The 25,194-nt window shown below is 44.9% G+C and overlaps 1 protein-coding gene across 1 annotated transcript in view; it reads left to right on the top strand.

Annotated features, from left to right (window-relative positions):
- Window positions 1–3,164, top strand: part of MDFIC2 (MyoD family inhibitor domain containing 2) — a 118,498-nt gene extending 115,334 nt beyond the window's left edge. Inside the window, exon 4 of the mRNA XM_059662889.1 lies at window positions 983–3,164. Within this exon, the coding sequence (XP_059518872.1) occupies window positions 983–1,242 (260 nt within the window). The 3' untranslated portion in view covers window positions 1,243–3,164. The remainder of the gene's footprint in view (window positions 1–982) is intronic.
- Window positions 3,165–25,194: the final 22,030 nt, after the last annotated feature.

Below are 25,194 nucleotides of genomic sequence, written 5' to 3' on the forward strand. Positions count from 1 at the left end.
CTATTAATATTTTTCTGGGGGAAATCCTTACTTTCAACCATCAACAATTTTCAGGGCTCTGATTTTAATTAACAAGATATGTTATGTGAACACTTATGCAGGTTTTTATAAAAATTCCCATTTTTTGAGAAATTTCTAACTAAAAAGAAAAGTTATAATTTTAACAAGAGAACTGCTACCTCTTCTAACTAATTCCCTTTATGAAAACAAAAAATATAATAACCTATAACCCATCACAGCTGTTTGGCTAGAATTACCAATTACCTTCAAGGCCTTAGAGATACTTTTCAGATTTTTACAAGTCTACGTAGTAAATCTTTAAACCAAGTTTCTTTAAGGGGATTGATCAGATTTATACCCTTTTAGGAGTATAATGACGTATTCTTCTAGCCACGGTTTATATAACTGGAGGAAAACAGGAGACAAGGATTAAACGTAGGACACAATAAAAACGCGATGGTTGGTTAAAAGTCACTGACATTAAGTTTTGAAACCTGCTTTTCACCTGGATGTGAATATAGGTGTGGCACCTTCATGGGAATCCACAGCAAACAAATAAGAAAGCCTTGAGACAGAAATCCAGAAGGTTGTAGCCTTTCCCTGTCCCAACTCTAACTGCTCCTGAACCACCCCTGTGGGGAGGACCTGCTGGTTTTCAGACAGTTGCAAGGTTCCCAGTTGTGTGACTCCCAGCAGCTCTGCAAGCCAAGTAAATAAGGGAGTGTAGAGGTGACAGCACTTTAAATGACCTGATTATGTGGGATCAATAGGAAATGCTCAGCAGCTAATAAAGCCATCACTTAAGTAGGGTGAGCACTACATGGAGGAGGGAGAGCCTGAGAGAACACGGTGCCCATTGGCCTGATGTGGACAACAGCTAAGAAGGGCGGTGAAGTTACCAAGTACACGCCCACACCAGCCCTGCCTGCACAGATGCTGCCACAGGTGCCACTGCTCACTGTCTTTCTTCTTCTTTAAACAGAGGAGTGTGCCTCCCTCATCCTCACCTGCCTCTTTTGCCAGTTTTTGGATTGTCTCCTGATGCTCCCAGACACGTGTGAGACGGTGTGCACCAACGCGTGCTGCCCCTCCTACCGGTACCACCACACCTCGGACGAAAGCCACTCCTGGAATGACTGCAACTGCAACTGTGACATGGACTGCAGCCTGTTTGAATCTTGTCACGAGACCGGCGAGTGTCTGGAGCTGGCCATGGAGATTTCAGAGATCTGTTACCGCTAGGCCGGGGGGCCTGCCGCAGAGCCGCTGCAGGACGCCCGATCCCAGCTGGAGGAAGGGCTGTGTGCATTTCTTGAACGCTGCTGGCCGTTTACTCTGCACCTGCCTGGGAAAGCAGTAGTGTCACTCAAAGGTCTTCTTCCAAAATTCACAACCGCATGGCTCGCTGAAAAATAAGATGTTGATCACATGTGATGAACAAGTCCTAAGCTCCTCTTCCACGCCGCGGGCAACAGATGTCTCCCAGCAACCACAGCATGTTGAAGTCCTCTGTGCTAGTGCACGCGCTGGCTTGCCGCATGAACTTGACTTCATTCACAGATTCAGGACAAATTAGTTCGTTCTTTACCATTGACATATATCAGCTCATCTTTCTAATGGACTCATGCATAAACATTATACATTGTTGGTTATTATTAATAATGTATTGCATAACATCATTTTTAATTAAAAATTTATTTATACGGTCTCTTAAAATTCACTTATATGTACAGTTTAGGTAGGAAAGGGAATTAAATAAATTAGAAACCATGCTCATGTAATTACAACAGATTCGTTAAGACACCTCCAGCGAATTTCCAATATGATGTACTTTGAGGGAGCCCTCTAATTCTAGGCCATGTTACTCCATGTCTGACTATGGCAGAGCCAGTATGCATGTTCTTAATTTGTTGTGAAAAGGCTCTTCTCTATCTAATGAGCAAAAATGGGAATTATGTGCAAGTTTCAAGATAATCAATTCCTCGTTTTCCCCGTTTCTGTTTGTCAGGTACCGTAGGCAACAGGATATCAAAACAGAGTCAGTTCACTTTGCTGAACCGCCATTTGTGCAGGCACCGAGGGACGACCGGGAGGTCTCGCTCAGCGTCTCCTAACTCAGCATGTGCTTTCAAACCATCGCTTTTTCTCCTGATGATGTTTAAAGTAATAAAGAATTACGTTGAGCGCCTCCTCAAACTCACAAATCTCCAAAGAAGATTGTATGTGGCCCCTGCTGGTGTGGCTCAGCTGGTTGTGTGCCCGCTGCACTGAAAGGTTTCCATTCAATCCCTGGCCTGGCACGTGCTCAGGTTTCCGCTGGGTCCCGGTCCCTGTAAGGGGCGTGCAGGAGGCAGCTCTTATGTGCTCTCACATTGATGTTTCTTCCTCTCCCACTCCCTGCCTCTTTCTCTAATATATCAATTAAAAATCTTTTATAAATTAGAAGGTACTTTTCAACTCAACCAAATTATTTTGGGGGAAAAACACATCTAGGCTGAAGTTACATTGGACTCGTCCTATTTCCTGTCGGCATGTCATTGCTCATTCCTGTGTTCTTATATGTCCCAGGGAGATACTGCAATGTATTTATTGAATATAAAAAGCACAATGTATCAATGACCAAACAAAGACGGCAACAGTAGGTGGAGAGTCAAGGGAACTTTTGCAATCTAGGCAAACAGCAAAAACTTCAAAGGACCTGCTTTCGCTTGACTAGGTAATTTCAAGCAAAAGCAACATTTATTTGGTTTCTGTAGTACATTGACACATTTTTCTACTCTGCAGTAAATTCCTCCAAACACTGAAAACTCTTCATCTTTAAAAAGTGTTTCTAGGCCGCCTCTGGGAAGGGGCCGCTGGCTCTCGTCTTGCTCCCACAGCACCCGTGGTTCCCGCTGCCCGGCCGGTGCCTCAGAGCTGCGTGGAGGCCGAGCCGGTGCTGCTTTCAGAAGCTGGGACGCCGCTCTGCTCTCGGCGCACAGGAGGCGCAGATCGGTGTGGGGAGAGGAGTGGATTCTGACACTAGGAATGGAACATTCTTATCATAGATCCTCACTTTTCACAAGAGAAAAAGGAGGCCCCAAGAACTGACTTTCCCAGGACTATGCAGTGTGAACGGCAGTGGCAGAGACCTAACTGGTGTCTAACCTTCTAACCCCCTGTGCCCTCCAGGCCTGCAGTACGGCTGCTCCAACTTCCACGGGCTGGCGCCTCAACAGCTGCTCCCTTAGTGCTTGTCCCTGCCCTCAGCTCTCCTGGCCCCTCGCCCCCCCCCCACCATGGTCCAGTCACTGAGAGCAGAAGACCCTGCCCTGGGGAGGTCTTGGGGGTCCTGTGCCAATAACGTGGTCCTTGGAGTCACTGATCAGGTCATGCCGCATCGTTGCTAAGTAGTTCGACCATCATCCCCTTATTCTTTCCAGACCCTCAGATCGCACTAAGCTTATGCATTTCAAATGCGAATTGAATGCTTGTCAATTAGAGACATAAGAATCACCAGGTCTTACTTTATGATGTGGTCAGAATACCACGAGCTTTCTGCGGCCTCTCCCCGAGGGCTGTTCACTCGTTCCTCGCTTTCAGAACCCACTGCGCTGGAGCAGGAGCCGGTTACACAGTGTGCCATTTCTTCTCTTTCTAACCAGTAATAAAACATTATCCTTTTTGCAAACATGAATGGCTCTTTCAATTGCATTCTTACACAATAAAGCATACACGGCTGGAAGATGCAATTGCAGAGGTAAGACAGATGAAAAAGAAATGTGGTTATTGATTAAATACAAATATCCGAATCTGAGAAGGATCCAAGTTTTCCACAATGATGAAGGCCTGTGATTACAAATAAAGATAATGTTATTCTTTAAGGAGGGTTTCTTAGAGAAAGAGTGTTCCTATTTAAGGAAAACACTTGATAAAAGAGATTTGAGAAGATACAACCGTTATCGAGAATTGAGAACAGAGATTTCCCACAGCAATATGACCAGGGAGTACATTGTCTTTGCTTTGCTCAGTGGGTTTGTATAAAACCGTGCTTCTCTAAAAGCCTACAAAATATGGGAAGCAATGAGGAAACCAGTGGTGTTTCACTTGCTAGTAACATTTTCCCACCACGCAAGCTGATAGGCCGACAAAATTAATTATCAATGCTGGACATTCAAGGTTAATAAAGCAAATGCCACTTCCGTTTTCTCCAAGGGACTATGAAAGCATATTGAAGCAGAGAAACTTTACAGAAAGGAAATACCACATAAAGGCACATCAGCATTTTTTTCAAGGATAAATTTGCAGGAGGAAATGCTAGAACAGAATTCATGATCCAATTCCTGAAGTTTCTCCTTCTACAAAATGGAGCAAAAGTACACTTTAGTAAGGTGGTTTGACTGGGAGAGTTCTGCCCATTAAATGCTAAATTTAACCCAGACTATTCACACGGATGATCTCTGATGAAATGCAAGTACTTGGCTTATGGTATATGGAGTATTCTTTATATATGTATATATATATATATATATATATATATATATATATATATATATATATATATATATATATATATATATATATATTTCAGAGTGGAAGGGAGAGGGAGAGAGATAGAAACATCAATGATGAAAGAGATTCATTGATCAGCTGCCGCCTGCACACCCCTATTGGGAATCAAGCCCATAACCTGGGCATGTGCCCTGACCAGGAATGGAGCCTGGGACCTTCTGGTTCATAGGTCAATGCTCAACCACTGAGCCACACCGGCCAGGCCTGGGTATTCTTTGAAGAAGATGTCTGAGTTAAACCTAAGTAGTTGTCATAGTTAGCCTCATGTGAGCTGTGTAGAAAGGCAACGTGAGGAGAGGATGATTTCCTAGTGATTATAATCCTCATGGGATTATTGGGCTCCTCTGCACAGGTGCAGACAGCTCCTAGCATTACTGCGCAGGAGCCCAGAATGTTGGAGGAGGCGGGAATGCAGGTGGGGCAGGACCTGTATCGTGTTTGGATAAAAGGCCCACCTTCTGGTCGACCATCATGACAGGCTTCACAATCCTGCTTTTCCTCTCAAGCTGTGGTTCCCAGTTAGAGGTGATTTTGCCTCCCCCGGGGACAACTGTTAATGTCTGGAAACATATTTGGTTGTCACAGTGGAGAGGGGATAGTGCTACTGGCAACCAGTGAGTAGGAGCCAGGAATGCAACAAAACAGCCTTCAGCACACAAGACAACTTCCCATATCAAAGAAGCATCCAGCCAAATGTCCATAATGCCAAGACTGCCAACCAACTCTATCAGTCTTCAGACCTACATGAAATGCACCTTAAAAAACTGCTGGAAGTGCGGTTGCCAGGTAAATTACAGAATGTCTAGTTAGATCTGAATTTTAAATAAGCAACAAAATATATATATATATTTAAAAGGCTAATATGCAAAGTGTCCCTGCAGGAGTTTGGGAGACTGGGAGTTCTATCACTCACTATGATGTGCGCTGACCACCAGGGGGCAGCATGGAAAGAAGGAAGGCCCTGGCCAGCAGCTGGCAGCAGGGGAAGGGAGGCCCAGGCTGGCAGCTAGAAGGCCCCAATCGGCCATGATCACCAGCCAGGCCTAGAGACCCTACCTGTGCACGGATTTCATTCACCAGGCCTCTAGTTTTAGTATATTTATGTCCCAAATATGACGTGTGACATCCTATCTAATAAAAGAGAAAAATGGTAATTGGCGTACGACGATACCCTTTTCATTGGCTAATCAGGGCTATATGCAAATTAACTGCCAACTATGATTGGCAGTTAACTGCCAACTATGATTGGCAGTTAACTGCCAACTATGATTGGCAGTTAACTGCCAACTAAGATTGACAGTTAACTGCCAACAAGATGGCCGTTAATTTGCATATGTAGGCACAATGCAGGGAGGCGAAAGGGAAAGCAGGAAGAAGCCCCCTGCCACTGACAGTGATCGGAAACCCAGGGGGGAGCTAAGAGCTGGGGGGCAGGGCAAAGGCGGCCCTGGGGCTGCCTTTGCCCTGCCCCCCAGCCATGATCGGAGAATCAGGCACCTTTGCCGCCCTGGCCAGTGATAGCAGGAAGTAGGGGTGGAGCCAGCGATGGGAGCTGGGCACGGTCGAAGCTGGCAGTCCCGGGAGCTAGGGGTCCCTTGCCTGGGCCTAAAGCGGAGCCCACGATCGCGGGGCCGCTGCAGCTGCAGGTCCCTGCTGCCCGGGCCGGATGCCTAGGCCAGAGGCGTTAGGCCTAGGCAGGGGCGGAGCCTGCAACCATGGGGAGCTGGGGGTCCCCTGCCCAGGCCTGACACCTCTGCCAGAGGCCTCAGGCCTGGTCAAGGGGCCGATCCGGTGATTGGTGATCGGAGGGTGATGAGGGTCAACTCCTCTGGCCGAGGCATCAGGCCTGGGTGGGGGGCAGAGCTGGGGATTGGGGGGATATGATGGTCCCCTTGCCCAGGCCTGAAGCCTGGGTCAGAGGCGTCAGGCTTGGGCGGGGGGTGGAGCAAGCGATCAGAGGGAGATGGGGGTCCCCTGCCCAGGCATGATTCCTGGGCCAGAGGCCTCAGGCCTGGGCGGGGGCCAGAGCCAGTGATCGGGGGGAGATGGGGGTCCCCTGTCCAAGCCTGACACCTCTGGCGGAGGCGTCAGGCCTGGGCAAGGGGCCGATCAGGCGATTAGAGGGTGATGGGGGTCAACGCCTGAGGGCTCCCAGTATGTGAGAGGGGGCAGGCTGGGTTGAGGGACACTCCCCTCCCCACACACACCCAGTGCATGAATTTCGTGCACCAGGCCCCTAGTTATATTATAAAAATGATACCTCGCCTGTCTGAAATTCAAGCTTAGCTGGCATCCTGTATTTGTTTGTTAAACCTTGCAGCTCTGGTTCAGAAGCCTCCACATCTGAGGGGGGCCTACCGAAGTGATGATTTCCCTCCCCTCCCCGGCTCCAAGGCAGGACGAGCGGCTTCCCTCTTTGGTCAGAGGCCAGGACATATGTTGGGCCACGTTTGACAATGAGGGAAAGGGAGCCTGGCTAGAAGATCAGCTCCAAAGCAGGACTCTGGTATTTCCCTCGGCCAGGTTTACAGAGGGCCTACTGCCTTGACCTGCACTGGCCCTGCCTCGGTTTCTCTGCTTCACATCTTCCACTGGCAACCGAGGAGGCACCTCAGCCAAGTGTCTTGATTCAAGAGGTTGGAAGCAGAAGTTCTCACTTTAGCCTTGAGATGGGAACCACATTTTCTAAATCAGTCTTGGCCAGAAAGACTCATCTCGAGAGGTGCCCCAGAGCCCCCCCTGCGCCTGGCACCCAGCCAGCCCCTCATCCACATTCCGAAGGAGGTTCCAGAAGCAGGGATTGTTTTTCATCAGTCCACAACACTACAGCTGAGCAGATGCATTCTGATACTTAGAACTTTTATCTCAAATGCTCTGCAGAAATCAAGGTCACAGTAACCTCTTTTATGGTTTATTGTTTCTCAAATGTACTTAGAGTGAATTTACAAAGCCACAGCTTGTTTTGTGGGTACAGAGCTTTCGCGAGGTTCAGCACTCTCTGACATCCTCTTTGTTTCCTCTTTCAGCACTTTCTGCCTATGGATCCTCATTGAATATCATTTCCCGTAAATTTCAAAAAATTAAATAGAAAAGAATATTGAACAAGAGTCCCCGGGCAGCTAAGGTCCTCATCATTTGTAATTTGGGCTCTTCAGAAAGCTGCATTAATGTTTCAAATCACTGCTGCACAGCTTTGCAGTACAAATGCTGGTCCCCGCAATGGGCCAGGGCGGCCAGAAGGTAAGATGAAGCCAAGGCTATCACTTTGTCATTGTCACAATCAATCAATTGCCAATGTGGGCATGGCAGTAAACTACCTAGCTCCGGTGAGTTTGTGGAACTACCCCGGGAGGTGAGGTGAAGATGGGTTCTAACATGCTGAAGGGCCTCAACAGACCCAGAGACCTCATGAAGTTATCTTTTGGCCAACTTTTTTGATGACTCATTCCAAGCCTGAACTCATAGCTTTGATCTCCTAGTAACAGTTTTACAATATCATATTAGCCATACATTAGAAATGCTTTTTGAGAATAAAAGTGTCCGTGTAACTCCCAATATCATACTGCCTGCCATCAATGGTACTTGTAAAATAGGCTGGAAAATACTAGTTCAAATGAGACCTATTCAGTGACCGATTAGTAGGTTAGTGCCCAATTCCAGGTAAGGTTTAATAGACGCATGGATGAAGGTGGTAGTTGTGCAATGAGTGGCTATGGGGGAAAAGAAGAGGCAAGAGTCACATCTAGAAAGGGCCTTGAATGCTAGTTAGCAATGTGTTTAGGAGCAATGAAAAGCCACTGAAGACTGGCAGGGGATTACATGATTAAAGTGGTGTGGGAGCAAGCCTGGCCACGCAGCGTGTATGGGACAAATCAGAGCAGGGAGAGACTGCAGGCTGACAGGCAGCAATGGCAATCAGGCATGGGGTGACGAGGGCCCGAAATAGGATGGTGACAGGGAAGACAGAAGGGACGAGATGGATGGGAAAGAAATTAGAAAAGGATCGTTAGTCCTTTCTCCAACACTTCTCATTTTAAGATTCCAATATCCCCTCTGTCTATCACATGTATGAGTCATGAAGCCATTATTTTCATTAGGGAGCGAGGGGCCGGGAAGCGGGGAGCTCTAGTCCAAGTGGAAAGGCGAGGCACAGTTTAGCTACATTAAGCCAGCCTGCTGCTGCTCTGCACACTGATGTAATTCCAACATAAAACATAATCTATAATATTCCAGGGGAACAAATCCAATTCTTGGCCATATAAATTTTCATATAAGTCCATCACAATTCATTCCCCAAACATCTCATTCTCTTTGAAAGCTGGAGCTGCAGCAAGTGATCAAAAAGAGTAGTTTAAAATTGCTCTGGAATTTCCAGAGATGCTAAATCTAACCTGCCTGCGGAGCAGGACCAATCCCCTGACCTTTAAATCACAGGTAAAGGGTTTTATGTTTTAAAAGATATATTCCTCAAAGTTTACCGCAGTGTGTTAAAGTCCAATGTGAATCATTGCTTACCAAACCTGGAGATGATGTCTCCCTGATTACCCCAGGTGAGCGAGAATAAGTATCTCCCAACCAACATATTTTTTACCTTTTCATCTGCCTCTTGCTATTTACAATGTGAAAAATAATAGCCAGGCAGTGACTGCAGGGTTGGATGAAGTGCGAATCCCATCTGACTCTCGCCTAAATTGTATTCCAGGCCCCTGGCAAGTTCTGCTGCAGGAGACGGATAATGGAAACTGACTTCTCAATGGCTGGACTGGTCCTGGAGGGATAATCAGGGAAAGCTTATCTGATGAACTCCCCGCACAGCGTTGGCTTATAACCCAGTGCAGTGCGCGCGTCAGCGGCCCTGCCTGGATGGTGCTCCCTCTGCCTCGCTGGGCTCTCTGCGTGAGGGAGACAGCAATGTCCTAAGCAGGGGGCTCCGTGAAACCCTGAGGTGAGCAGAAAGTTTACAATTAATGCCATGTCTACAGAAATGCCGGCCAGTCCTTCTGGTTTATCTGTGTAAACACAGCAATTGTTAGCAATTCCAGATTCCTCTGAGAGGCCGGGAAGGCAGGATAACAAAGGACTTTGGTTAGCGCTGTCTCAGAAGGCTTACACTTTTGGGGGGGGGGGGGCAGAGCATGAGAGGGGCCTCCCAAGGTGCACAATCCCAAACACCTGCCCTTCTGGTCTCTGGGGTGCCTGGGCTCCTAGGAAGCCCTTGCTCTGGTACAATGTAAGTATATCCCGTGAAAAGGCGTTGCATCAGCCATGTCTTAGCAGATAAGAAGGTTGAGGTCTGAGGACAGACAGAGTTCAAATCCTGCCTCCACTATTTACTAGTTAAATGTATTGCATCAGTAACTAAATTTCTCTGAGCCTCGGATCCCCCATCAATAAAATGTGGTTAACATTACCTACCCCATGTGAGGAATGACAGAGAGAGTTCAGCAAAGCCCTTCGTGTAGGCTCAGTACAGACAGGACACTCACTACTGGTAAATTGCCGGTGTACTTACTATGGGTACTACTACTCCATTCATTTGTTTCCACAACACGAGACGTCTCTGCTCGACTTCTGCAATACCCCCTATTCCTGTCTGTGAGACTTACCCATACACCTGCCTTTTCATCATTCCCTGGTTACTCTTCCAGAAACAGAGCACCTCTAATTCCCCTATCTCCTTTTATTCTTCATTTTTCTATGAATCATTTTTAATGTTGACATTATTGCAAGTGTCTCTGCCCCCCCCCCTTACCCCCACTTTGACCACCACCACCAACTCCGGCCTTCCCTCCCTTGGCCTTCCCTCCACTGTTGCCCCTGGGCATGGGGCATGCATGTGTGTCTCGAGCTGATCCCCTCAGCTTCTTATCCAGTCATCCCTACCCCTCTCCTTGGGCACGGCCAGTCTCTTCCCTGCATCCATGTTCTGGTTCCATTTGTTCCTCGGTTCATTTTGTTCATTATATTTCACATCTGAGTGAGGTCATATGGCATTTCTCTTTCTCTGACTGGCTTATTTCACTTAGCATAATACTCTCCAGGTCCATCCATACTGTTTCAGAGTAAGAGTTCCTTCTTTTTATGGCCGTGAAGTATTCCCTTGTGTACATGTACCACAGCTTTTTTATCCACTCATCTACTGATGGCACTTGCGCTGTTTCCAGATCTTGGCTGTTGTAAATAACACTGCTGCGAACATAACAGACCATATATTCTTTTGAATTTGTGCTTTGGTATTCTTAGGATATATTCGCAGAGTGGGATCACTGGGTCAAACAGCAGTTCCATTTTTAATTTTTTGAGAAAAATCCATACTGTTTTCCATAATGGTTGCACTAGTCTGCATTCCCACCTGCAGTGTACAAGGGTTCCCTTTTCTCCACATCCTCGCCAGCACTTGGCATTTGTTGATTTATTGATAGTAACCATTCTAACAGGTGTGAGGTGATACTTCAGTGTAGTTTTTAAAATTTGCATCTCTTTGATGATTAGTGACCTTGAGTATCTTCTCCTATGTCTGTTGGTCATCTGCGTGTCCTCTTTGGAGAAGTTTCTATTCAGGTACTTTTCCCATTTTTTGTTTATTGCTTAAAGTATTACAAAGAGTATTACATATGTCTCCTTTTCCCCCCCGCCGTTGACAATCCCCTGGCCTCCCCTACCCCCCAGTGTCTTATGTCCATTGTTATGCTTATATGCATGCATACAAGTCCTTTGGTTGATCTCTTACCCACCCCCCTCCTGCCCTCCCACCCTCCCAGGCCTTCCTGCTATAGTATGACAGTCTGTTCAAGGCAGCTCTGCCTCTGTATCTATTTTTGTTCATAAGTTTATAATGGTCTTTATTATCCAGAAATGAGTGAGATCATGTGGTATTTTTCCTTCATTGGCTGGCTTATTTCACTTAGCATAATGCTCTCCAGTTCCATCCATGCTGTTGCAAATGGTAAGAGTTCCTTCTTTTTTACAGCAGCATAGTATTCCATTGTGTAGATATACCACAGTTTTCTAATCCATTCATCTACTGATAGGCACTTAGGCTGTTTCCAGATCTTAGCTATGGTGAATTGTGCTGCTCTGAACATAGGGGTGCATATATCCTTTCTGATTGGTGTTTCTGGTTTCCTGGGATATATTCCTAAAAGTGGGACCACAGGGTCAAATGGGAGTTCCATTTGTATTTTTTTGAGGAAACTCCATACTGTCTTCCATAGTGGCTGCACCAGTCTGCATTCCCACCAGCAGTGCACGAGTGTTCCTTTTTCTCCACATCCTCTCCAGCACTTGTCGTTTGTTGATTTGTTGATGATAGCCAGTCTGACAGGTGTGAGATGGTACCTCATTGTTGTTCTGATTTGCATCTCTCGGATGATTAGTGACTTTGAGCATGTTTTCATATGTCTCTTGGCTTTCTGAATGTCCTCTTTTGAAAGGTGTCTATTTAGATCCTTTGCCCATATTTTGATTGGATTGTTTATCTTCCTTTTGTTAAGTTGTATGAGTTCCCTATAAATTTTGGAGATTAGGCCCTTATCAGATAAGACATTAGCAAATATGTTTTCCCACGCAGTGGGTTTTCTTGTTGTTTTGTTGATGGTTTCTTTTGCTGTGCAGAAGCTTTTTATTTTGATGTAGTCCCATTTGTTTATTTTCTCTTTAGTTTCCAATGCCCTAGGAGCTGTATTGGTGAAGAAATTGCTTCGGCATATGTCTGAGATTTTGTTCCCTTTGGATTCTTCTAGTATTTGTATGGTTTCCCCTCATATATTTAAGTCCTTTATCCATTTTGAGTTTATTTTTGTGTACGGTGTAAGTTGGTGGTCTAGTTTCATTTTCTTGCATGTATCTGTCCAATTTTCCCAACACCATTTAATTGAAGAGACTATCTTGACTCCATTGTATGTTCTTGCCTCCTTTGTCAAATATTAATTGAGCGTATTGGTTGGGGCTGATTTCTGGGCTCTCTATTCTATTCCATTGATCTATATGTCTGTTCTTTTGCCAGTACCAGGCAGTCTTGAGAACAGTGGCTTTGTAATACAGCTTGATATCTGGTATTGAGATCCCACCTACTTTGTTCTTTCTCAGGATTGCTGCAGCTATTCGGGGTCGTTTTTTATTCCAGATGAATTTTTGGAGAGTACGTTCTAGGTCTCTGAAATATGCCATTGGTATTTTAATGGGAAGTGCGTTGAATTTATAGATTGCTTTGGGCAGTATGGACATTTTAATGATGTTGATTTTACCAATCCAAGAACATGGTAAGTTCTTCCATCTGTTTATGTCTTCCTCTATCTCTTTTTTCAATGTCCTGTAGTTTTCTGAGAAGAGGTCTTTTACCTCTTTAGTTAAGTTTATTCCTAGGTAGCTTAATTTTTTTGGTGCGATGGTAAATGGGATTGCTTTTTTAGTCTCTCTGTCTGCACATTCACTATTGGTGTATAGAAATGCCATAGATTTCTTGGTGTTAATTTTGTATCCTGCTAAATTGCCAAATTCTTTTATTAAGTCTAATAGTTTATTGATGGAGTCTTTAGGGTTTTGTATGTATAATATCATGTCATCTGCAAATAAGGACAGTTTTACTTCTTCTTTTCCAATTTGGATGCCTTTTATTTCTTCTTCTTGTCTAATTGCAATGGCTAATACTTCCAGTACTATGTCGAACAGGAGTGGTGAGAGTGGGCATCCCTGTCTTATTCCTGTTCTTAGGGCAAAGGTTTTAGTTTTTGTCCATTGAGTATGATGTTGGCTGTGGGTTTGTCATATATGCCTTTTATTATGTTGAGGTATGATCCTTCAATTCCCACCTTGCTGAGAGTTTTTATCAAAAATGGGTGTTGAATTTTGTCAAATGCTTTTTCTGCATCAATTGATATGACTATGTGGTTTTTTTTCTTTCAATTTGTTTATGTGATGTATCACGTTTATTGATTTGCGGATATTGTACCATCCTTGCATCCCCAGGATAAATCCTATTTGGTCGTGGTGTATGATCTTTCTGATGTACTGCTGGATCCGATTTGCTAAGATTTTGTTGAGGATTTTGGCATCTATGTTCATGAGGGATATTGGCCTGTAATTCTCTTTCATTGTGTTGTCTTTACCTGGTTTTGGTATTAGGGTGATGCTGGCTTCATAGAATGAGCTTGGAAGTGTCCCTTCCTCTTGAATTTTTTGTAGTAGTCTGAAGAGGATAGGTTTTAGTTCTTCCTTGAATGTTTGGTAAAACTCCCCTGTGAAGCCATCTGGTCCTGGGCTTTTGTTTGCTGGAAGCTTTTTGATGACTGCTTCAATTTCTTCCATAGTTATTGGCCTATTGAGATTTTTAGATTCTTCCTGATTAAGTTTTGGAATGTTGTATTTTTCTAGGAATATGTCCATTTCCTCCAGGTTGTCTAGTTTGTTGGAGTAAAGTTGTCCATAGTATTTTTTAACAATCATTTGTATTTCTGTGGGATCTGTTGTTATTTCGCCTCTATCATTTCTGATTTTGTTGATTTGGGTCCTCTCTCTCTGCTTCTTGGTGAGCCTGGCTAGAGGTCTGTCAATCTTGTTTATCCTTTCAAAGAACCAGCTCTTTGTTTCATTGATTTTCTGTATTGTTTTTTTGGTCTCTATGTCATTTATTTCTGCTCTAATCTTTATTATCTCCTTCCTTCTGCTCACTGTGGGCTTTTCTTGTTGCTCTCTTTCTAATTCTTTGAGCTGTAGATTTAGATGATTTACTACCATTTTTTCTTGTTTGTTGAGATAGGCCTGTAGAGCTATAAACTTCCCTCTCAGGACTGCTTTCATTGCATCCCAAAGGTTTTGGATTGTTGTGTTTTCATTGTCATTAGTTTCCAGGATGTTTTTAATTTCTTCTTTGATCTCATTGGTAACCCAATCAATATTTAATAACGTGCTATTCAGCTTCCAAGTGTTTGAGTATTTTGAGTTGTTTTTATTGTAGTTTATTTCTAATATTATGGCCTTGTGGTCTGAGAAGATGCTTGGTATGATTTCAATCTTCTTGAATTTGGGGAGACTTTGTTTGTGACCCAATATGTGGTCTATTTTTGAAGATGTCCCATGAGCACTTGGGAAGAACGTATATTTTGTGGCTTTGGGGTGAAGTGTTCTGAAGGTGTCAATTAAGTCCATCTGATCTAGTGAGTCATTTAGGATTGCTGTTTCTTTGCTGAGTTTTTGTCTAGTGGATTTATCCAGTGATGTCAGTGGTGTATTAAAGTCCCCTACTATGATTGTATTGTTGTCGATCTCTCCCCTGATATCTTCCAGGAGTTTTCTTATTTATGTGGGTGCTCCTGCATTGGGTGCATATATGTTTACCAGGGTTACATCTTCTTGTTGTATCGATCCCTTTAGTATTATGAAGTGGCCTTTCTTATCTCTTGTTATAGCCTTCACTTTGAGGTCTATTTTGTCTGATATAAGTATTGCTACCCCAGCTTTATTTTCATTTCCATTTGCCTGAAAGATATTTTTCCATCCCTTCACTTTCAGTCTATGCGAGTCCCTTCTAATGAGGTGGGTCTCTTGTAGACAGCAAATATATGGGTCATTTTTTTTATCCATTCAGCCACTCGATGTCTTTTGATTGGACCATTTAGTCCATTAACGTTTAAAGTTATTATTGAAAGGTACTTGTTTGTAGCCATTTCTATTTTTATTTTTTTTTGTGGCTGTTTTCTTTCTGGGCTTTTTAGTTCTTCTTTTTACACCAGTCCCTTTAGCATTTCTTGCATTGCTGGCTTGGTGGTGATAAACTCCCTTAGCCTTTTTTTGTCTGTGAAGCTTCTTATTTCCCCTTCAATTTTGAATGATAGCCTTGCTATATAGAGTATTCTTGGATTCAGTCCTTTGCTTTGCATCACTGTAAATTTCTGTCCATTCTTTTCTGGCCTGATGTGTTTCTGTTGAGAAATCATTTGATAATCTGATGGGGGATCCTTTGTAGGTAACTCTCTGTTTCTCTCTTGCAGCCTTTAAGATTCTGTCTTTGTCTTGTACATTTGCCATCGATATTATGCCGTGTCTTGGTGTGGGACTTTTGGGGTTCATCTTGCCTGGGACTCTCTGTACTTGTATAACTTTTTTCTTCCCCATATCTGGGAAGTTTTCTGACATTATTTCTTCAAATAGATTTTCTAATTCTTGCTGCTCTTCTTGTCCTTCTTGCAGCCCTATTATGCGTATGTTACTTCGTTTCATGTTGTCCCGAAGCTCCCTTAGGCTCTCCTCCTGCTTTTTAATTTTTCTCTCCAGTTGCTGTTCAGATTGAGCTTGTTTCTCTGCCTTATCTTCTAATTCACTAATTCGGTCCTCTGCTTCTTCTAGTCTGCTGTTGAAACTTTCCATGGTGTTTTTGATTGTAGCTATATCACTTTTCATTTCTTCCTGATTCTTGCATAGGTTGTTGATTTTCTCATCCATCCGGTGAATGAACTGTACAACCATTATTCTGAATTCTTTTTCTGTCATTTTGCATGCTTCAACTTCATTAATGTCCTTTCTTGGTTACCTTTCATTGTCTTTCCTCTGGGTGTTGTTTCGTCTCTTCATTCTGATTATCTCCCGATGGTTCAAACGTCGAGCTGCGAGGGCCTGGGCCATGTGCCCTGGGAGCCTCCCACCACCCTAGTATCACTGAAGAGCTCTGACACTAAGATGTGTGGTTGTTGTGGGTTGGTGGGAACCCGGCTTGCTCAGAGTCAGTGTTGTCATAGCTCAATGTGGCCTTGTATGCGCCCTTAGAATCATGGACCCTGCTTGCACTGTGCTGAAACAGAGACCCCCCCTGAAGTGTGTTGAAAACCAGAGCCTCCTAGCGTGCGCCAGGAGTCAGAGTTCCCCAGCATCCAGTATCAGAGTCTCTGTTGCTTCGCGCGCCCTTGCCTTGAGAATCAGGGTCCCTGTGTGCCCTTGCACCAGGAATTGGAGCCACTGGCTCTTAGTATGAATGCACAGGGAATCAGGATCTCAGGCGCAGGTAATAAGAAACACAGTCAAGTCACTGGTGCTTGGTGCTGCCTCCTGCCCAGAGAATCGGGGTCCCTGGGCCTGTGATACGCGGGACAAATTCCCAGTGTTCATGCAATTGCTCCCAGCCCAGGGCTCCGAAGCCTGCAGTGCGCATAGGCTCAGTTCCTGGGGTTCGCGCGTTTGCTCCCAACCCAGGGCTCAGAAGCCGGCCCAACGTGGGATCAGTTCCAAGGTGCTCGCGCACTTCCAGGCTAAAGTTCCTGGAGCGCTGAGGCCCCGGCAAGGGGTGGGTTTATCAGTTAGTTACTCTGGCGCTGCCCGCAAGCCTGCGGGAAGGGGGATGGGCTCTGTTACTCACGGATCTGCCGCAGGGATTTCTGAACTTTTGGTGTCCGCAGGTCAGGTCTGTAGCTGTGGTCACAGGTCTCTGTCCCCAGTGGCTGCAGGGTCCTGGTATGCGTCTGAGATCAGACTGCACTTTGCCCATTTTTAAAAAAATTGGTGTGTTTGGCTTCCTGATGTTGAGTTGTATAAGTTTTTTATATATTTTGGAAATTAGCCCCTTATCAGATGTATCATAGCTGAATATGTTCTCCCACACAGTGGGCTCCCTTTTCATTTTATTGATGGTTTCTTTTGCTGTGCAGAAGGTTTTTATTTTGATGTAGTCCCATTTGTTTTTTTCCTGAGTTTTCCTTGCCTTCAGACACATAGGCAAAAATATTGCTGGGAGAGATGTGTGAGATTTTGCTGCCTATGGTCTCTTCTAGAATTTTAATGGTTGCATTACTTACATTTAAGTCTTTTATCCATTTGAGTTTATTCTTGTGTGTGGTGTAAGTTGGTGATCTGGTTTCATTTTTTCACATGTACCTGTGCAACTTTCCCAACACCATTTATTGAAGAAACTACTCTATTTGTATGCTCTTGACTCCTTTGTCAAATATTAATTGCCCATAAAAGTGTGGGTTGTTTTCTGGGATCTCTGCTCTGTTCCATTGGTCAATGTGCCTGTTATTATGCCAGTACCAGGCTATTTTGATTAAATGGTTTTGTAACATAGTTTGATATCCTGTATTGTGATCCCTCCAGGTTTGCTCTTTTATATCAAGACTAATGACCCAGTGCACAGATTCGCGCACATTGAAAGGAAATTAATTAAGATAGTGGCCAGAGGGGCAGGACTGAGTGAGACGAGCCTGGGCAAAAGGGGCCGGATATGCCCTGGATCCAACCTCTCATGGTCCCTCCCCAGCCGGCCACACCTGGGGTGGCACCCTGGTGGAGTGAGTGGGGTCCCTCCAGCAGGTGGGGTCTCTGCCTGGCCTGTGGGAACCAAGCTGAAACTGGCTCTCCAACATTCCCCAAGGGTCCCGGAGTGCAAGAGGGCACTATGAAAAGTTGCTGTAAGACAGGGTGTGCAATGCAAACACAAGTGTGCAGTAAACCAGATTCGGGGCTGACAGTGCCTTAGCAACAACATAACCCATGGCCAAAGGTGGAATCGAGTGGTTCTGCGAGGAATTGCGCTCCCTCCTCACTGGTTCTGGGGTGTGTCACCCAAGAACTGCCTCTGCCAAGTCACCACAGCTCGGCAGCTCCTGCCCCCTGGTGGTCAATGCATGTCATACCAGCCAGTCGGATAGATGGTCGCTTAGCCTTTTATATATAGAGATTGCTATGGCTGTTGGGGTCTTTTTTAATTTCATATAAATTTTTGTAGTGTTTGCTCTAGATCTGTGAACTATGTCATTGGATTGCTTTGGGTAGTATGGACATTTTATTTTATTTTTTAAATATATTTTTATTGATTTCAGAGGGGAAGAAGAGGGAGAGTGAGATAGAAACATCAATGATGAGAGAGAACCATTGATTGGTTGCCTCCTGCACATCCCACACTGGGAATCGAGCCTGCAATCCGAGCATGTGGCCTGACTGGGAATTGAACCGTGACTTCTTGGTTCATAGGTTGATGTTCAACCACTGAGCCACACTGGTTAGACTGAGTAGTACGGACATTTTAATGATGCTTCTTCTTTTAATCCATGAACACAGCAGCATATGCTTCCACCTACTAGTATTTGTATCTTCCTTAATTTCTTACTTCAATGCTCTATAGTTTCCCAAGTACATGGCTTTTGCCTCCTTGGTTAAATTTATCCCTAGGTACCTGCATTAGTAAATGGGATTGTTTTCCTAGTTCCTCTTTCTGATGGTTCATTATTGGTGTATAAAAATGTCATCAATTTCTGGATATTGAATTTGGTTTTCAAATTCACTTATTGGATCTAGTAGTTTTTTTGGTGAATTCTTCAGGGTTTTCTATGTACAATATCTCATCATCTGCAAATAATGACAGATTTACTTCCTCTTTTCCATTTGGATGCCTTTTATTTCTTCTCCTTGTCTGATCAAGGTGGCTGGTATTTTCAGTACTATGTTGAATAAGAGTGGTGAAAGCAGAGATCCCTGTCTTGTTCCTGAACTTAGAGGAAACTATTTTAGTTTTTTCCCATTGAGTGTTATTTTCGCTATAGGTTTTTCATATATGGCCTGTATTATGTTGAGGTATGATCCCTCACATCCCACTTTGCTGAGAGTTTTTATCATAAATGGGGGCTGGATTTTATAGAATGCTTTTTCTTTATCTACTGATATGATCATGTGGTTTTTATCTTTCATTTTGTTTAGGTGATGTACCACATTTATTGATCTCTGAATATTGTGCCAACCTTGCATCTCTGGAATAAATCCTACTTGATCATGGTGTATGATTTTTTAAGGTATTGCTGGATCAGATTTGCTAATATTTTGTCTAGGGTTTTAGCATATATGTTGATCAGGGATATTGGCCTGTAATTCTCTTTCTTTGTTGTATCTTTATCTGGTTTTGGTATTAGGATAATGTCGGCTTCATAAAAAGAGCATCAAGTTTTCCATCCTCTTGAATTTTTTGGAAGAGTTGAGGAGGATCAATGTTAATTCTTTGAATGTTAGTAAAATTCACATGTGAAGCCATCCTGTCCAGGACTTTTGTTTGCTGGGAGGTTTTTGTTTTTTTTTTATTACTATTTCTGTTTCATTCTTTGTTATTGCTTCTATGTTATGTACTTATCCTCTGATCTTTACTATTTCCTTCCTTCTACTTACTGAGAGCTTTTCCTATTGTTCTTTTACCAATTCTTTTAGGTATAAGTTAGATTATTTACTAGAGATTTTCCTTGCTTCTTGGAGTAGGCCTTTAATGCTCTGAACTTCACTCTCAGAACTGCTTTCACTATGCCCAATAGATTTGGGGTTTTTGTGTGTTAATTTTCATTTATTTACAGGTAACGTTTTATTTCTTCCTTGATCTCATTGGTAACTCATTCACTGTTTAATAACATGCTAGTTATCCTCCAGTGTTTGGATATTTTTCAGCTTTTTAAAATCATTTTTTTAAATATATTTTATTGATTTTTTACAGAGAGGAAGGGATAGAGATAGAGAGTCAGAAACATCGATGAGAGAGAAACATCGATCAGCCGCCTCCTGCACATCCCCCACTGGGGATGCGCCCGCAACCCAGGTACATGCCCTTGACCGGAATCGAACCTGGGACCCCTCAGTCCGCAGGCCGACGCTCTATCCACTGAGCCAAACCGGTTTCGGCTAAAATCATTTTTGATTTCCAATTTCATGCCCCTGTGATCTGAGAAGGTGCTTGATATTATTTTAATCATCTTTAATTTGTTAAGACTTATTATGTGTCCTAACATGTAGTTTCTTTTTTTCAGAATGTACCATGTATACATGAGAAGAATGTATATTTTACTGCTTTGGGATAAAATGTTCCAATTAAATCATTCTATCCAGTGTGTTATTTAAGGTCACTATTTCCTTGTTGATTCTTTATCTGGAAGAATTATCCATTGATGATAGTGGGCTGTTAACCTGCCCTACTATGACTGTACTGCTATTGATCCCTTCCCTAAAGTCCACCAACAGTTATTTAAATACTAGGGGCCCGGTGCACGAAATTCGTGCACTGGGTGTGTGGGGGGGGGCGGGGGAGTGTCCCTCAGCCCAGCCTGCCCCCTCCCACATACTGGGAGCCCTCAGGCGTTGACCCCCATCACCCTCCAATCGCAGGATCGGCCCTTTGCCCAGGCCTGACGCCTCCGCCAGAGGTGTCAGGCTTGGACAGGGAACCCCCATCCCCCCCTGATCACTGGCTCTGGCCCCCGCCCAGGCCTGAGGCCTCTGGCCCAGGAATCATGCCTGGGCAGGGGACCCCCATCTCCCTCTGATCGCTTGCTCCACCCCCCGCCCAAGCCTGACGCCTCTGACCCAGGCTTCAGGCCTGGGCAAGGGGACCATCATATCCCCCCAATCCCCGGCTCTGCCCCCGACCCAGGCCTGATGCCTCGGCCAGAGGAGTTGACCCTCATCACCCTCTGATCACCAATCACCGGATCGGCCCCTTGACCAGGCCTGAGGCCTCTGGCAGAGGTGTCAGGCCTGGGCAGGGGACCCCCAGCTCCCCGTGGTTGCAGGCTCCGCCCCTGCCCAGGCCTAACACCTCTGGCCTAGGCATCCGGCCTGGGCAGCGGGGACCCACAGCTGCAGCGGCCCCGCGATCATGGGCTTCGCTTTAGGCCCAGGCAAGGGACCCCTAGCTCCTGGGACTGCCAGCTTCGACCCTGCCCAGCTCCCATTGCTGGCTCCACCCCTACTTCCTGCTATCACTGGCCAGGGCGGCAAAGGCACCTGATTCTCTGATCATGGCTGGAGGGCAGGGCAAAGGCAACCCCAGGGCCGCCTTTGCCCTGCCCCCCAGCTCTTAGCTCCCCCCTGGGTTTCCGATCACTGTCAGTGGCAGGGGGCTTCTTCCTGCTTTCCCTTTCACCTCCCTGCATTGTGCCTACATATGCAAATTAACCGCCATCTTGTTGGCAGTTAACTGCCAATCTTAGTTGGCAGTTAACTGCCAATCTTAGTTGGCAGTTAACTGCCAATCTTAGTTGGCAGTTAATTTGCATATAGCCCTGATTAGCCAATGAAAAGGGTATCGTCGTACGCCAATTACCATTTTTCTCTTTTATTAGATAGGATATCTAGTTTCTCCTATATTGGGTACATATATGTTTCTAAGAGTTATATTCTCTTGTTGGATCAATTTTTATTATTATGTAATGACCTTCTTTGTCTCTTTTATGGCCTTTGTTTTGAGTCTATTTTGTCATATTTAAGTGCTAGTGGCGCTGCACACGAATCCGTGCTCCAGTAGCTCACTGCCACCCTCCTGTAGCTCCCCCAGCCTCCCTCCCCCACTCCTCCTTCCCCTGTCTCCCCTCACAGTTTGCTGCCTTGCCCTCTCCTGTAGTTCTTCACCACCCACTTGTAGCTTGCTGCCCCACCCTCCTACTGATCTGTGATCCGGTCATTATGTAACGACCATTTGCATATTACATCTTTATTATATAGGATTACTACTCCAGCTTTGTTTTCATTTCCATTTGCCTGGAATATTTTTTCTATTCCTTCACTTTCAGCCTGTTTGTATCTCTTATTTTGAGGTGTGTTTCTTGTAGACAGTATATATATATGGGTCATGTTTTCTTATCTATTTGGCTACTCTATGTCTTTTGATTGGAGCCTTAAATTCATTTGCCTTTAAGATTATTATTGATAGGTACTTATTTATTACCATTTTTTTCCTTAATCCTATGTTCCTCCCTATATATATTTCTTCTTCTTAGAGCAGTTCCTTTAGCATTTCTTGCAGTGCTGGTTTGGTGGTAATAAACTCCTTTACTCTTCTTTTGTCCTGGAGGCCCTTTATTTCACTTTCAATTTTAAATGGTAGACCTGCTGGATAGAGCAGTCTTAGTTGCATATTCTTGCTTTTCATTACTTTGAATACTTCATGCCAATCCTTTCTGGCCTGACGTGTTTCTTTTGAGAAATCAGCTGACAACCTTATGGGAACTGCCTTGTAGGTAACTTTGTGTCTCTCTCTTGCTGCCTTTATGATTATCTCTTTGTATTTAATCTTGGCCATTTTAATTATGGTGTTCCTTGCTGTGGGTCTTTTTAGTGGCATCTTGATTGGTACTCCCTGTGCCTCCTGAACTTATGTGGCATTTTCCTTCACCAGGCTAGGAAAGTTTCCTGTCATTATTTCTTCAAACAGGTTCTCTATCCCTTGCTCCCTTTCTTCTCCTTCTGGAACTCCTATGATGTGGATGTTGTTGTTTCATGTTGTCCAAAGGTTCTCTTAAATGATCCTCCTGGTTTTTAATTCTTTTTTCTTTTTTCTGTTCTGACTGAGTGATTTTGTCTATCTTGTCTTCTAATTCACTGATTCTGCCCTCTACTTGTCCAGCTTACTGGCTATTCCTTCCAGTGTATTCTGTATTTCACATATGGCATTCTTCATTTCTGACTGATTTTCCCCCTATCGTTTCTATGTCCTTTTTCATACAGCTGTTGTTCTCACTAAGTTCCTTGAGCATCATTATAACTATTACTTTGAAGTATCTATCTGATAAATTGCTTGCCTCCATTTCATTTAGCTCTTTTTCTAAAAATTCCTCTTATTCTTTCATTTGGAGACTGTTTCTTTGTCTCCCCATTTTGGATCTCATTGTGTTTGTTTCTATAAATTAAATAGAGCTGCTATGACTCCCAGTCTTGGTGGAATGGCCTTTTTAGTAAGTGTCCTCTGGGATTGAGTGGTGCATTCTCCTTGATCTCCTGAACTGGATACTGTAGGAATGTCTCTGGTGTGGCTTGTTTGGGCTCCCCTGTTATAGCAGAGTCTTGATTATTTTTGGCCCTTTCATGGGTAGGCTATGACTATGTAGTCTTTAGGTGTCTTGATGGGCTCAGTGGCACAATTGTTAACCCTTTAAACTCTGTATCTATAGAGATAGATCTTTATCATCAACTATGAGACACTGTGCAGGGGCTGTCCCCTGAGGCAGGGTGTTCCCTGCAGGGTCTGGAGCCTGCCAGGATCCACCTCTTGGTGTGCCTAGTTGGGTTAAGCTCTGGTGTGGTCTGAAGCTCATCCCTGGTTGTGTTTGTTCTGTCCTTTTGGGTGGGTTTCAGATGCAGGTTGCTGCCAGATGTTGTGTATAACAGGCCTTAGGCTTCCTGTCTTTAGTTGCCACTCTTTTTACTGTTTATGTGTGTGTCTACTGGACACGTATGTGTGTAGAAGGGACCAATCTGTAAATGGGTCATCTTCTTTAAGCTTAGAGATGGGGGAGATCTATGGTCAGACCAAGGCTCCCTGAGGTCTTACTCCACCTGTCAACTACTCCACCTCCTCCCCAAGGTTGCCTGGTCTTCCTCCAGAGTGTTCCAAAGAGCCTTCGAGGATGGACCCAAGCTAGTTTAGCTCAGGCTAGTGGGTCCCCAACTTGGAGATTAGGTAGGCAGACACCCAATGGAGGGAAATTAGTCTCTGCTTCAAAGCGAAAATCCTCAGTCTAAAGGGGCTTGCTGTGAACCCAGGTTGTGTCCAGCCTGCAATCTCCTTTGCAGGACCAGGTTCAGCCACAATGGGCTCAGGGGGATAGATAAAAAGAGTCTCTGGTTTAGGATGCTGCCGGCCCAGCCCTCAGGAGGAGGCTAAGCGCTTCCTCGTTGTCTCAGACAATAGCCTCTGAGTGTCTCACACTTTCAGTGTTCCACTCCAAGCTGGAGCTGCTCTTCCTCCCTACAGCACTGCGCCCAGCAGGGATATTGGGGAGTTCACAGGGCTGAACCCAACACTCTCCTTTTGGGGGTGGTGTTTACAGCCTGAAGGGGGGTGGGCTCTACCTCTCCTTCTCACTTCTTGGGACTGCTTGGTAGAACTCACAGGGAGCTCAGATCAGCCTCCTCACAATGTAGTCAGATCCTAGCACTTGCCCATCTTTCTCCCTGACAGAAGCCTCCCTGGGGGATACAGTAAAAAAAAATTCTAGCTCTGCTTGTACTTGTCCCCTTGTGTCACCAGACCACACAGGAGAGGGTCTCAGCAAAGCAGGGGCTGAACTTTCCAGCTTCACCTGGGCTCCAAATTCCACAGTGTGGGCCAAGAATCCCAGACCTGCGCTGCTCCTTCCTGCCACCAACTGAGCAGGACGAGCAGTCCAGGAGGCTCCAGAGGTGGGGAAGGGGTTCCGACTATTTGTTGGAGAGACCTTTCCCCTTTCCCCAAGCCAAGCAGTTCAGTCACTGACAGGCTATACACAAGGCCTGGCAAGAAGAGGGTCCCTCAGAGTCACTGCTGGATTCACCCCCACAGACCTCTCAGCTGGCCCCAAACACGCAGCATGGGGTCTCCCGCAGTCAGAGCCCAGAGCAAACTTCTAGGCTGGGCACTTCTTCCCGGGGAGGGTGGGTCACAGTTGCCCAGGCAGACAGAGCCCCCTGGTTCCCTCTCCCTTTCTGTGACTCTACTCCTCTTACCAGTCTCCACGTGGCTTCTTCACTGCTCCTTAGATATAATATTCCAGTCAGCTAATCTTCGCTTGTTTTTTCAAGTTGAATGTGCAATATTTTAGCTGTAAATTCGATTCTTGTCTGCGAGCAAGGGCACAGAGCCTCCAGCTACTCTGCAGTCGTCTTGCCTCTCTCATCATATATCTTTATTTTACCTCTATTATGATCCTGTACCCT

The sequence above is a fragment of the Myotis daubentonii genome, chromosome 14 (genome assembly GCF_963259705.1).
Source record: "Myotis daubentonii chromosome 14, mMyoDau2.1, whole genome shotgun sequence".
Taxonomy (NCBI): domain Eukaryota; kingdom Metazoa; phylum Chordata; class Mammalia; order Chiroptera; family Vespertilionidae; genus Myotis; species Myotis daubentonii.